The sequence below is a fragment of the Populus trichocarpa genome, chromosome 6 (genome assembly GCF_000002775.5).
Source record: "Populus trichocarpa isolate Nisqually-1 chromosome 6, P.trichocarpa_v4.1, whole genome shotgun sequence".
Taxonomy (NCBI): domain Eukaryota; kingdom Viridiplantae; phylum Streptophyta; class Magnoliopsida; order Malpighiales; family Salicaceae; genus Populus; species Populus trichocarpa.
In genome coordinates this window covers 5,410,001-5,425,116 of record NC_037290.2, presented here as the reverse complement: position 1 = coordinate 5,425,116, position 15,116 = coordinate 5,410,001, and the positions used below count along the sequence as shown (strand labels likewise).

The following is a 15,116-nucleotide window of genomic DNA, read 5'->3' as shown; positions in this document are numbered from 1 at the left end:
TTTTTTTGGAGCTTACGATACATTTGTATAATAAATCTTTTCAATCAAGATTTGGGCCATGGTTACGGTATTGAAATATTAATATAAAAAAATATATTCGTCAAGAGATAATTGTGAGGAAACTAGCTATATATGTACATGTGATACCTTGTGAGCCCAATTGTTTTGTCCATAATTTTCAGTTTTGCAAACACATTCTAAAAAAATAAATAAATTTATGGTTTGGATTATAAACATGAGTGTATCAAATAAGTTGGTTTTAATTTAATTATTAGATGATAAAAAAAATAGATAATAACAATAAACTAAAAAATAATTATGATAGCCTATGAAAAATATTATTTTTTAAAAAGAAATGAACAATATAGTTCAATTCTCAACCCATAAATATTGAATGATAAAATTAGATAAAAGAGTAAAAATTAGATCTAAATCGACTCGAGTTAGCATGATAAACCTATAATTAATATGATAATCAAGGTCGAGCCATCCCAGGTAATTTCTCCAAACTTGCAGTTCAAATCATGAGATTGGGATAATCAAATAGAAAAGAAAACGATGAAAATCATAAAGCCCATTCAAAAAAATAGAAGTGATATTAACTTGCGTTAACTTTTTAGACCCGTGACTCAAACTATTAGACTAAAAGCTTTTTATTTGAAAAAATTATAAACTTAATTCTTAATGAATTAAATAATAGAATTGAAAAGGTATTAAAAAGGAACTCTGGCATTGAGACAGGATATGTCGGTCTGTAAGTTTTTTCTAACCCAAAGATTATACTGTTATGGAATATAACAAACAGCTGCATACATACAAACGCATGTTCATCCTAGTCCAGTTCATTGTATTCTATTATGACATTTCAAAAAAGCATGACTTGAATTCTCTACTACTTCATTTGCATATTTGAGAAATAGTATGAACCAGAACCTGAACTTCTAAATACCACTGGTTTTCCCATGCTTCGTGTAATTTAGTTGCCTATGGAGTTTGCAGTTTTGTTAAATTTACAAGTCCTATTCATATCCATTTGGAAATCCCTTTCATGATTTTATTCTAAACAATAATCCTAAATTAGAACCTAGAAGCAAAGCATTATAAAGTTTTGAACTGAACTTTTCTTGCCTATTTTCTCAGGTGAATCAAGGCGTCGAAGACAACATGATGCAGAGTTTCTTCCTTCCCGGGACACTTAAGTATCTCTGTCTCCTATTTTCTCCTCCATCTGTCATCTCTCTGGATGAATGGGAATTTAACACTGAAGCACACACCCGTTGAGAATTGTGACTCGCAATCATCAAGAGAAGTTTAACGTTGATAGACAACATGCAGAAGTAATTACCAATTCATTTTCGCGGTAGAAAGGAGGGTCGATTAGGATACAATTAGCTGGCATCCTCCCCACATTTTCAGTCAGCGCAAAACAAATCAAAATTGAAGAAAATAAAAGAAAATTGAAGAAAATATATTTCTGCTAATCAAAGAACTCTTTTCTTGGATAACAGTTTTAAAAGTATATATAAAAAGAAATGCTTGTCTGGTGCTCAGGCACATGGTTATCTCAAGTCATATCGAATTAAAATGATGTTTAAATATGGTTAGCCTAACTGAAACATTCAATATTAAAATGAAGTTTCTTTCTCAATTTATTTTTTTTAAGAAAATAGTATTTGAAAATCTAAATTACGCCCTTCTATTCCACCTTTCTTTCCAGTTGTTTTGGTGGTAACTGAGTTGATTTCTTAGATTCAAACCCGTTGGATAACTTGTTAAACAGCTTGATATCTGGAAGTTAACTCGTGAATACTTTTGTTAATTGCAAAGTTAAAATCAATTTTCCCAAATATAGAAATGGAGATTAGGTCGCCATTGCATGTGCAGAACCTCCAAAAGTCACCCTGGAATCCAGAATAGAACGTGTAGACACGACTGCAAAAGACATCCATCAATAAAGAGTTCTTTCTAAATGCCCTCTCAACATGCTGCAGTTGCATTGCACCTTCGAATGAATGCCTTTTCTCCTACTTTCTCCATGTGAGATCACTTTCACTTTCAATTGGGGAATATCAGTATTTTGCTATATCGATTGTATGTGATATGAGTATTGACACTATAATGAAATCATTCATTTGAAATGGATTAAACATGATAAAGTTATATGTAAGTAGTCAACTTACATGAAGAAGCTCCTCATCTAATATGTGGTATGATGACACTACTATCTCAATTTCCACATTTGCTTAACCACGTAGAAAAACATCATATTTTGTTGGTACGTTTAGGATAGTGAAAGATATTATTATCAGAAGTAGTGATTAAAGTATGTTTAACAATGCATATTATGACCAAAGAAGATATAACTCCTCCAAATCTAGTGATAATAAAGATAAAAATATTTTGAATTGGTTAAAAATATCATATAATAATGAGATAATGAAGTCTCTTGTTCTAGAATCTGATGATGATAACGTAGTAGATGATAATGTTAGCAATGATTAGTCTTTTATCATAGAAATTTAGTTGGTGGTGCTGATTTAGTGATTAGACAAACTTTCAATACTAAGATTAATTTAATTAATGTAATTAAATGGTGGCATTTTGTATATTCTCTTGAATATCGAGTTCAACATTCAACAATAACTTTTATGAAATTATAATGTGTTCAAGTAATAAAGTGTTAATGGTACTTATGATGGGGGTTACAATAAAATGTTGAATTTCTTTAAGATAGTAAAGTTAAAAGGTGTTCACACATGTATCATTATATTTGGTGCAAAAAAACCACCATCAACTTTATTTAGAATTTGTTGGATTAGTGGTTTCAACACTTAATAGTGTTAACATTGCTTATAAGGTAGAAAGCATACAAAAAGAAATAAAATTGTACTATAAGTTTAAATTTGTATACTACAAGGCATAGGTTGAAAAACAGAAGTCGCAATTTTTTTATACACATAAGGACTCATTTAAAATATTTTATAGAGTGTTATTGTCAATACAAGAATCAAATCGCAACATAGTTGTTAAGTGGAATCATAATGGGCAGTTTGATAGTAAAATTATTATTTATATATAAAAAAAAACTACAAAAAAAAAGACCAGAACTCCGAGGCTTAGAGCGTATTTGTCATTGCGGTAGCGGTTGCTTTTTAAAGTGATTTTTATTTTGAAATATATCAAAATAATATATATTTTTATTTTTAAAAAAATTATTTTTGACATCAGCACATCAAAACAATCCAAAAATAATAAAACAAATAATTTTAAATAGAATTAATATTTTTTTGAAAATACAAAAACAAACAAGGTCCTAATCACTTGTTTTCACTATCCTATCTTCCCTATCTTATTCAAATCCTTTCAAAATTCTAAAGAAATGAAATTGTTTTTGCTCGTTTGAAGTTTCGGGTATTGACCCTTAAGATGAGTTTGCATTCTTTGTAGTTGTATCGCAAATATGGTGTTGGTGATACAATAATTTTACAAATGAGAGTAAATTTGATCACAAATATGGTAGCGAAAGTGGTGGCTTTTTTCTGACTCATTAGGTTTCCCAGCCACTTAGAAATTCTTCTAAATATAGGTCTCTTCTTCGTAGGTTTCCCTTAACCTCTTAGAAAAAATTTCTAAGTATGGAGTCCTTTATATCTTACCACATCTTCTTAGAAATTTTTCGAAGTATAGTTCCCCTCTGCATACTTAAATTTCTTCAAGCATAGTGCACACCCCTACACATGAGCTCTCCGATAAATAATTTCATCCCTCTTCTCATACAAAGAAAATTTGATGAATTCGTCATGATGACCAAGTATTTTTACAAGTCTTTGTGTATCAATATCCAAAGACTTCGAGGTTACTAATAAACTTAAATTTAACGGGCTAAAACACCCACATGGGTTTGAGCTACCATGCTCGAGTCCAACATACTACCAAGAGGGACAGACCCGGGCATGATAGCCCGAGCTCATGCTAGGCATGCTGCCCAGCACCCTCATGGGCTTGGACTGTCACGCCCGAGCCCAATATGCTTGGGTCCAGGTAGCATGTCTAAGCCTATGTTTTGCCCCTAATAAGCTTAGGTAACTCGCCCGAGCCTAACACTCCTTGAAAATATTTCTAGGACCCTATACGATTCCTTCAATATTTTATATTGATCCAATACATATTATTTGGAGTAGAATATAACTTAAAATATCACAAGACTGAAATGACTCTTCAGTCTCTCTTCTCCGCAAAAAAACAAGACAATGAGCTATAAATACCACATGAATCATTCAAACTTCAAGTTAACAATCTCTTCGTTCTTTATATTTTTAGCATATATATTTTCAAAACATATCTCTTTAAAATATTATTATACTTTATCTCTCTACAAAAATACTTAAGCATCCGAGAGTCCTTACATTTATCAAATGAAATCTTTTACAAATATCAGTTACTAACTATTTTGATTTACCAAACACCAAGCACCAACTACTAACTTCTTTGGCTAGAGAAAATAAATTAAATTATTAGAACTAAAAAATTAATCAATTATCCAATACATAAATCTTGTTATGATTACTTAGAATATTGTGGGACTTCGTAACACATCACATGGTATTCAGAATTATTCAAAAAAATCAAACATGATATTGTAGATGAGAGGAAATTCCAAGGAAAATGATGAAAGAAAAGGGGACCAGGTAATCAAGAACCGACAAGATGTAATTTAGTCAGATGATGAACCGTGTGAAGAAATATATTACAACATCCCTCATTATCTGGATAACCAAATCAATTGGTTAGCTACAAGGAATTATAAAAAATAACATAAGACTATTAGTTTCGCTCTATAATAAATAAGATCATTGGAAAAATAAAATAAAAAAAAATGAATCAATCAATGTAGTAAAACAGTGGTACGTTTTAGATATTGATCATCAGAACGTTTACACGCAACTCGTGGGGTTGAACAGCATGGCAGCCTATCTCTTTCCCCATTAATCTTTAACTCACGATCCCTGTGTCCTCTTTAAAAAAAAATATACAGATTCTTTCCAGTCACCGACAATCATTTGAAGTAAATGTGTCCGTAAATCCTCCCGAAATACTTGATTGGATTTGGGAGTGAGACCTATCATTAAACATTGTCGAAGTACCTTCATCAGCTTGCCATCTTTGGAGAAACTGAGGAAGGCTCATGTGGAGATCAATGCCAGAAGTGCTTTCCTCTTCGTGGTTGGTAGGTTTCCATTGTTCTACGAGAGGTCCTAAGACGTTGACGGCATGGCCCATATCTGGTCTTTGGTATGGCTCGCGAGCTGTGCAATGCCCTGCTAACTCAGCAACTTTGAAAATACTCACTAGGGTCTCCTCATCAGGATTCAGAGTTTGATCAATTGCCTTTGGGAGACTGTCCTTGTTGACTAGGACTCGGCGGAACCATGTGACCAAATGAGCCCTTTCATCTGGCACTGTATCATCTAAAGCTTTTCTTCCTGTCATAATTTCCATCAAAATCACTCCAAAAGCATATACATCCACTTTTGTTGTAACTCGTCCAGTAGCTGTGCAGAACATAGCACGTTCAGTTCATATTTGAAGAGAATACGTAAAGTCATCAACAAATCAATATGTTCAAGATCAAGCAGATGAATATGAAAACTAAATATACTAACATCTAAAAATCTTATAAACAAGAAATGACTGAAAGATAATGAAGACCATGTCTCACGATCAAGGGCCACATTTTCTGAAACTTCAATATGCCTAGAAAAGTACCAAGTTCATTGAAAAAAATTGTGCAAGTATGGAGGAGGCTTTAGGCTTTTCCTATAATTTCTAACACAAACGGGGAAAGGTTGGAAAATTTTACTACTTCAAGGTTGCATGCATGGAAAGATGACAAAATATGAATTGATACTATATTAGAAGCTCAGGTTACTTGCTATCAATTGAATGAAGATGACTGAAAATGGACATTTAAGCCTCTACTTACCAGCATATTCAGGTGCAAGATAGCCAAAGGTTCCTGCCAATCTTGTCTCCATAGAATAATTCCCATCAGGTGCATTTTTAACCAAACCAAAATCAGCAACCTTAGCTCTCATGTCATCTCCAAGAAGTATGTTTGAAGGCTTCAAATCTCTATGGATGAAACTCTGCTGTGCTAAGCTGTGCAGGTATTCTACTCCTCGAGCAACATCCAGTGCAATGGTAACCCTCTGTTTCCAAGTAAGAGGAGGGTAACCAAGTTCTTGCCATTCAAACAAATGTTGAGCCAGATTCCCCTGTGGCATGTACTCGTACACCAAGAGCCTCTCATTTCCATTTATGCAGTACCCCAAAAGAGCAACTAAGTGCCTGTGCCTCACTTTAGTAAGCACTGCAATCTCTGCCTGGAACTCATTCATTCCTTTTGTCCCCATTGCCCCAGCTTCCATCCTCTTCACAGCAATCTTAGTCCCATCATGCAATTCGCCCTTATAAACCACACCAAAACCTCCCTTGCCCAGAATGTTATTCTCACTGAAATTATCAGTTACTTGTCTAAGTACCTCAATTGAAATTACATTATTCCCACCCTCAAAAATGTTGCGGCCACTGTGGTTGCCACTACTTTGACTTTGTATTTCACTGAGAACCCCATAACCCTTCGTGCAACCCGACGAACCATTCGTAACCAATGCACTGATTCCATCCCCATTCTCTTGATCATTCACTCTCCCAGACTTCCCTCTCTTTTTCTTGATATTAATCTTAAACAACAGGAACACGCCAATAACACCAACAATCACTAAACCAACAACAATTCCAGCAATCAGACCTGGACTCACCTTCTTACCACCAATTCCTTTTCCATTGGGACCATCTCCAGGTGCAGTTGTATTTGAATCTGAACCAGGTGATGGTGCCCCTCCACTTCCAGGAACCCCACCACTCCCAAGAAAAGGATTACCTGGTGTAGTGGTTAGCTTCACTGAAGTAGCAAAACTCGGGATCTTCCCAGTAAGATTGTTGTTAGATACATCAAGAAGTGAAAGCTGGGACAACTTTGCCAAGCTATCAGGAATTGGACCTGATAAATTGTTATCATTCAATTTCAAAGTTGTCAAAGCAGTGAGATTAGCAAATGCAGGAGAGATTATCCCTCCAAAATGCTGCTTCCCCAAACTCACTGTAGTGACAGTCTTTTTGGATGAATCACAGAAAACAAAAGGCCAACCACTGCAGGCATCATTCCCTTTCCAAGAATCAGACAACGTCACAGGATAGCCAAAACCACCAGCAATCTCTAGCAATGTGGTCACTTGTGGATCACAAGCAACACCAGCAGTATCCACACAAAAATTATTAAGACCACTATTATCAACTATAACATCTTTTCCAAACTGAGGCACCGGACCTTGTAACTTATTATTAGACAAAGAAATATTCAACAAACCAGGAAGGGAATGCAAAGAAACCGGCAAGATCCCAGTAAACTGATTATCCCTCAACTGCAAATCAAACAAATTCTTGCTCTTTGACAAATCTGGAACTGGCCCAGTAAACTGATTCTTCTGAAGCCAAACTTGACTCAACTGCTCCATTGAAGACAACACCTCAATATTACCAGACAACCCCATTTCCTGATTATTAAGCCACAAATTCTGGATCTCAGAATTTGCAAAAGATGGAGGCAAACCTCCAGTTAAGTTATTGTAAGACAATCTAAGATTTTGCAAGCTTGGAAAAGAAGCAAACATATCAGGTATAGTACCAAAGATTTTAGCATTGCTAGCCTCAAAAGTAGTTAAACTAGGCGACTCCGTTAGATCAGTAGAAATAACCCAGGATTCTAAATTAATATTCTCATTCATACTCATAGTTTGCAAACTAGTTAACCCTTTAAAGCAATCTTGAGGGATACTAGTAAAATTATTAGTACCAATATAAATCTCTCTCAAAGATGCTAAATTTGCAAGAGAAGGTAAAGCACCAGAGAGCTTGTTTTCTTGAAGAGACAAACTTTGGAGTTGAGAAAGTGTTGAAAGCTCAGATGGGAGAATCCCAGAAAGACTTTGAGTAGCTAAGTTAATGGAGATGACATTGTTGGAGCTGTCACATTTAACACCATTCCAGTTGCAGTAATCATTAGAGTTTGTTGTTGACCAGCCTTTTGGTGTTGGGGTTAAGGCAGAGGCAAGTTTTAGAAAGGTGGCTGCATCATCTGCGGTGGTTGTTGTGGTGGTGGAGAGGAGGAGAGAGAGGAGGAGGAGGAAGAAAGAGAGAAGAGGGTCAGCCATTGTGTGTGTGAAAGGGAGAGAGAGGGTTTGGTTTGTTCCTTTTCTTCTTCTTTTAGTGTGTTTTAATGTTTTCTTGTTATATTTGGTGTTGTGTTTAACACGGTTTCATGCCTTTTCTATCAGTGAGGGATTTAGATTCCTGAATTTCTTGATTATAAGAAGTTTAAGTAGTGATTAAAATATAATTAATTAAACCCCACACTGTAATGAATTAAGTATAATATAATATAATATATTATCTTTCTTTCTCCGTTTTAGCTGTGGGCGGTGGATTAGCTAGCTAAGGGCTGGTTGGCAAAGGTTTTCCCTCTCTCTTTTCCACTCGCATGGCAAAAAGACAATGAATAGTGATTTGTAAAATTGGTAAAAAGGTTTTTTTCTTACTACAACCACACCCGTCTGACTATTTTCGTGCCAATTTTTATTTATTGAGTTTTGTTTTTCTATCGGGTATTGCATGTGTTATTTATATTTAGATTGATATATTCATTAAAAAAAAATTGCTTTTGATTTGAAATTAAGATGGTAATAACATGGGAAATAATTTATTCAACTTTTTGAGGGTTAAACTATATATTTTTTGTAATTAAAAAATCGATATATAAATAAACTTAGCACATATTTAAGGGTGAATACTATGTTTTCAAGCCTAAATATCTCCAAAGAGACTTCACGAATCGAAACCAAAATTGAGAATATTTATATAAATAAAGCTAATTATATTTAAATATAAATATACAATGACTCGAAATGAAACTAGTATAAATTCATGCATGTAATTATCAATAACAGTATTATTTATTTTGATTATTTATTACTGAATAATAATAATAATAATAATAATTGATGGATTAACATTTTTTTCCTAAGTCCTCTCTTCTGAACAAATGAATATAGTTTAGGGTGATAACCCATTATTTTTTGGCTTAGCTAAGCGCTCGAGCCAAAATATATATAGACCTAGTGAACTGTCAGACCCACCAACTCTAAGCTCAGCTAAACGCTGATTCTAAACATATGTAGGTTTGGTGAACCACCAGACCCACCATCTCCGAGCTTAGTAAAGTGTTGAGCTCAGATATACATGGGTATGGCAAACCGCGGTTCGCCATATCCACCATTTCCAAAATCAATCAAACGCTCGGTCCAAACTTTTGTGAACACGATCAAAGATATTTTACCCAAATGAGTCAGGAATATTTTTATATTGAGGAGTGAAAGATATTTTATTCTAACAAAATAAAAATATTTGACAAATATATAAATCTTTTTTTCCTTCGCCTTCCATAAGGAGAGGATCTCAGGAGCTATAAAAGAAACCAATACAACCTCTATTGATCAGGTTTAATTTTTCTCTACTAAAAAGACATGCATATGTTTTTAGAGTTTTCTTCTAATAGAGAACTATTTTTTCTCTTATATGATACTGATTTAATCATCGGAAAGTCCTCAAACTTGAAGAAAGGGACCTTCTGCAGGTATTGAGCATAATTCTTCAATCATTTCGTCAAAAATAAATAAATCATATTATTATAATAAAAAGATTAATAATTTTATTAATGTTCTCGACTTGGCATCCAAGTCCATGTAATAAAATCAAATTTCATCATCATCAACAATAAATGCAAGTAGCAAACTAGCCGACCTATTGCACTCACAGCATTCATTTTTACAATTTGATCACAATTATGTGAAGATTAAGAGACATAATAATTGAAGGGGAATTATTTTGTTAAGTACTAATGATTAGGAAACGGGATAATTAAGTGGAGTTTTGAGAACAATTGATTAAAAAAAAAACTGGTCACTCATGAAGTCTGAATTTTAGTTAACTTGTCAACGAGAACACGTAATTGGATGCCAGCTTGAAAGTCTTGCAACTTAAAGCTCATTGACGTGAATGTGTGTACAATTTTTTTGTAAAATGAGAGAAGATGACTGCTCTTGTTTATATATATATATATATATATATATATATATATATATATTCAAATACACGATTTCTTGCAAATCGTGTGATTTGATTTCATAATTGTAGTGATCTATTTTGATAATGCTTAATGATACAATTTATGATACAATAGAATGGATCAAATATAACAACATAATTATATTGATAAATATGATATAGAAGTTATCATTTTTTTATTCGGTTTGATTTTTATTAAAAAAATAAACAAACTGAAATTTTTTTAAAAAAAAAACCGAAACCGGTTCAAACCGACCGGTTTCGGTTTGGTTCGGTTTTTTAGGACAAAAACCGGTTCAAATTAGTTTGGCTCGGTTTTTTCAGTTTAGGTTTGGTTCGGTTTTTTCAGTTTTAGGCTTATAAAATCGAAAACGAACCAAACCGGTTGGTTTTTTCAAAATTTTAATTGGTTTTTTTTCACGGTTCAGTTTTTTCGGTTATTTTTTTTTCGGTTTTCTCGATTTAATCGGTTTTTTTGCTCACCTCTAATATTACACCAGGATTTATAAATTTATATATATCTTTCTTTACATGAACAATTTTGTCAATGATCTCTACAGTCATAAGAAGAAGACGAAGAATAAATTCAGCATGTTTTTTCTTAAAAGGAAAGTCTTTCTAATCGTTTGGATATTGGATAAATTAGCGTGAAAAGGAAGATAAGGTTACAAAACTTTAAGAGCAGAAAGCCTCTTAGCAGAGATCTACCTGATGGGGCCCAGACCACGAAGCCTCCTAGCTAGAGGGCATCTAATACCACAACCAAACAACCCTTAACTGGCCCTGCACTGCCATTCTTAGCTGTACTCTTTGGCCTTCATGGGAGCCTAATTTCCTTACAGAAAGTTGTCCAAATTTTATTTTCTTTTCTTTTTTAATCTTTTATTTGATGATCAGGATAATCTCAGAATAGCTTACATATTAACCGATATTAAGTTTCTTTTTAAACAATCGTAAAGGCACATCTTCAAGTCGATCTGCTGCATTTCTTGGATGTTGACCTTAAGGTCGCTGTCTATGCTTAAACTTGATCTCCAAACTATTATCCATAACCGACACAAAATCCGACTGGAATGGATTTAGATATCCAAACTTGATCTAGTCGGATATCAGATATCCATTACCCGACCAGACCAAGGCACCCATCAAGACAGACAAACACAAAAACCTGGAAAAAAAGAGAGGTTGATATGATATGATAGGAAGGAAAATAAGATTTTATCATGGGATTTCTAAGCAACGGAGAGAAGTAATTAATTGCCTTGAAAGGAAATGCAACCGTGCTTTCTTTGAATGTAACAAGAACTTCTCAGTTTTAACAACTCAGACAATGCTTCAGCTACTGATGCTTAAAATTATGAATGAAAGTAAAACCCTAGACAATAGTTGGCATCCGAGCACACCAAGCAATGAGACACAGATAACATCATCCATTGCATAAACATTAAGTTACTGAACAAAACAGTATAATCGCCTATTAAAGTCTCAATAAGCAAGGAGCAGTTGTTAACAGCCAACAAAAGTCTCCACTCTGACATTGATCTTTAAATATATGGACTCAGCAAGTTTTCTCTTTTTTTTTTAGTTTAGCACAGAAAAAAATTAGAAAAATAACAATGCATGAAAAAAATATTTTGACGAGTTGCATGCATGTGATATCTACGACTCACGAGTTGAGTAACATTGATGTCAATCTCTTTAATATCAGAAATCATAGTTAAATCGATCATTTTTAAAATAGCTAAATTCAAATTTATGATTGAGCTTAACATAACGATAACTTATATCAAGACATCAAGACTATAAACAATCAAACCCCCACCTAACACCTACAAAAAAAACATGAGCAAGAATTATAAAAGACACGACAATGCTTGGTTAATTCTTCAATAAATCAAAGTACTTCAATGAAGAACCAAAAGGTATGAACAAAACCTCTCACACAATATAATAATTGTTGAAATCAAAGTTTGTCCTAAAACAAAACCAAAACACAAGCTAATAAATAACCCTATTTATAATAGGTAAAAAAATATTCTAAATAATGTTGGAGAAATAATAAAAGAGTTTAAATAAAATAGAAAAAAGAAGTTTAAATCAATAAGAAACTAATACAATTCTTACATAGTAACTTCTAGATCTTATCATAAAGCCTTTTCGATGTCCGATTGCCTTGAAATTTTAATCCAATATGGAACAAGACCTTTGAGAAATTTTGGTAACATATCATCCCGATTCAATGGTCGGATAAAAATTATGCTTGCTAAATTAAGATTGCACATTAGAAAAAATTAGCTCCAAACCGCTTCTGGTGTCAAAATCAATTAGCCCACCATTATAAAATAATTAGGCTCATGTTGTAGATAGATCAGGCCTCTTTACACATATATTAGATTCACTAAGGTTTGATCATCACTTGTTGAAATTGTAGTCTTCTTAAAATTCATATTAGCTCAAATACTCCGAATAAATCTATTGAATGCATCTTTAAGCTTCTTTTTCTTTGATCTTATAATTGGCCTAACTGGAACTTTTAATTGATCTTTTGATATACGTTTGGATCGCATCATCCTCTCTCTCCCAAAAAAATTTGACCTTGAACCATCACCCACATCAAACAAAGAAAGATAAAAAACATTAGAAGCAACACTAATACTATACTCATCTAATAGATCTACTTTATAAGTATTATCATTAAGTCTATCAAGGACTTAGAATTTTTCATCTCCTCTCAGCATCAACCTGATCTTCTTCATTAAAGAAATCTCTCTTTTTATATATGCACTCAGCCACCATCACTTGGTTAAAAAAATAATTTTATTTTGCTTTTTATTAGCTTCGAATCTGCCCATGTTGGTTTCCTTGGAAACAAAAAAGAGGACAATTGCTGCAGCTATGTATTATGTATATAAGGCCATTTCTGTTTCACATTTTCACTCTCCTACCCAACCCCCATTGAAGTCTTGATAAATAAATAATCTGTGGTATAATTGCATTACAGGCACGTCAACTCTTTTATTCATCATGGATTTTAATTCTTTTCACTTTTTCAAAACTATCAATCAAGTGTTTTTATCCCAACTTCTGTCATATCTTTCTCCCCAGACTACAAATTAAATTATGATTTTCTCCTTTCATTTTTAATAATAGAAACTTTCCCTCCCAACTTTGTTTTCCCTTTTCTACTTTTTATATAGCAAATATCCAAAAAAAAATTGTTTTTATATCTAAAAAGTAGAAAAAGCGAAAAATAATTTAGCAGAGAAGATTCTCTTCGAGAATAAAAACAGCAAAATCGTAATTTAGTAATATGGGGCAATACATTATTACATAAAAAAGCCAAAATACTTGACTGATAGTTTTGAAAAAAAAATTGATATACTCAAATGAAAATAATTAAAATTCATATGGGTTAAAGACTGGTGTACTTGCAATACAATAACTAGACTGGTGAATGCAAGCCGAGTTGGTTTTTTCTATAAACTAAAAAATATAATATTCAAGCATAACTAATGTGTTTTAAAGCAAAAACAAAAATCATTGAGCCTGAGTTATAGACATTACTGAATCTAATAAGATAATTTAATTAAACTATATCATAACCAAAAGCAACAACAATAAAATGTATTTAATGTAGACAGAAAAGGTGATAACAATAATCAGTAGAAAAAAAAAATGCTTGCCAAAAGGAAAAAAACATTATGATGCTAAATTCTAAAATAATTTAATATTAAATGATTAAATAAAAAAATAAAAAAAATAAAATAAAAACTCAAATTCATTAATCCGAGTTTGCACGACAAACTCGTGAACTGGGTAGTAATGTCAGGCCATCCTCATAAAAACAAAATCGAGAAAGAAAAGAAGCTGAATCTTTAATAAAACTAATGTTAAAAGCTGAAATAAAAAAAAATAATTAAAAAATAATTAAAAAAAAAAAGAAGAAAAAGGATAAAATGAGACCAAAATGATAAAATTATAAAACTCAATTATCAACAATCTAATATTGAAGAATAAAATTAAGAAGCTCCATCTTCAATAAACTCACTGTTGAAGAATGAAATTAAAAAAAATATCAGTATAAAAAAAGATTAAAAAAAAGACTGATTTCAATCCAGGTTAAAATTTTATCCCTACAACTCAGGTTATGAGACCGGGATCACCACACATAAAAAAAAAATTATAAAACTTAATTACTAACTAATTCAAAATTAAAAAATAAAATTGAAAAAAAATCAATTCAAGAAAAAAAAAAATTTCGGGTCAATAAAATATAAAGGTATGCACATTAAATATCTCTCTTTTAACTTTTTTTTTTAATATACCAGCACCACCTGCCTTCACCAAATGGGGACAAACAAATTTGCCTAAGAAACGAGGCCCATCTAATGATACCAGGCCCAAAAACCCCAATTGTCAAACAGAAACGAGATTGGAATCCACTTCATGACTAAGCTTAAAAGTCATTGTTGCCCATGCATGATTTAGGCTTTGGAAGTATAGAAAGTTTGGTTTGCTTTTTGGGCTAGTGGCCCAAGAAGGAGCTCCTACAATGGGCCTAGACTACACGCTTGAATCGTATTCATTAGTGGATAGGCTGGCCTGCAGGGTACAAAAACTTGATTTCAAATCCATTAAACAAAAAATTGAGCATCCCTGCACTACGCTAGGAAAACAAACCCATCACTGAGATGGTGAGTTATCCCATGAAAGTGAGACTTCCTATTTGTTATTATTATAATATTAAAAAAAAATTAACTATGCTATGCTATATCGAGGTCAATTGCTTCTAATTTATTAAAAAAAAAAACAAGATTGAAAGAAAGAAAATCAGTGTGAAAAAGGTGGAGAAACAAGGTGGCTTCTTTCAAAAA

The 15,116-nt window shown here is 32.7% G+C and overlaps 1 protein-coding gene across 1 annotated transcript; it reads right to left on the bottom strand.

Annotated features, from left to right (window-relative positions):
• Window positions 1–4,689: 4,689 nt before the first annotated feature.
• On the bottom strand, window positions 4,690–8,395 carry LOC7485497 (receptor-like kinase TMK4). The gene is made up of 2 exons (XM_002308070.4): window positions 5,984–8,395; window positions 4,690–5,552 (listed from the first exon to the last, which is right to left on the bottom strand). The coding sequence occupies exons 1-2, from the start codon at window positions 8,271–8,273 to the stop codon at window positions 5,047–5,049; spliced, it is 2,796 nt and encodes a 931-aa protein (XP_002308106.2). The 5' UTR covers window positions 8,274–8,395; the 3' UTR covers window positions 4,690–5,046.
• Window positions 8,396–15,116: the final 6,721 nt, after the last annotated feature.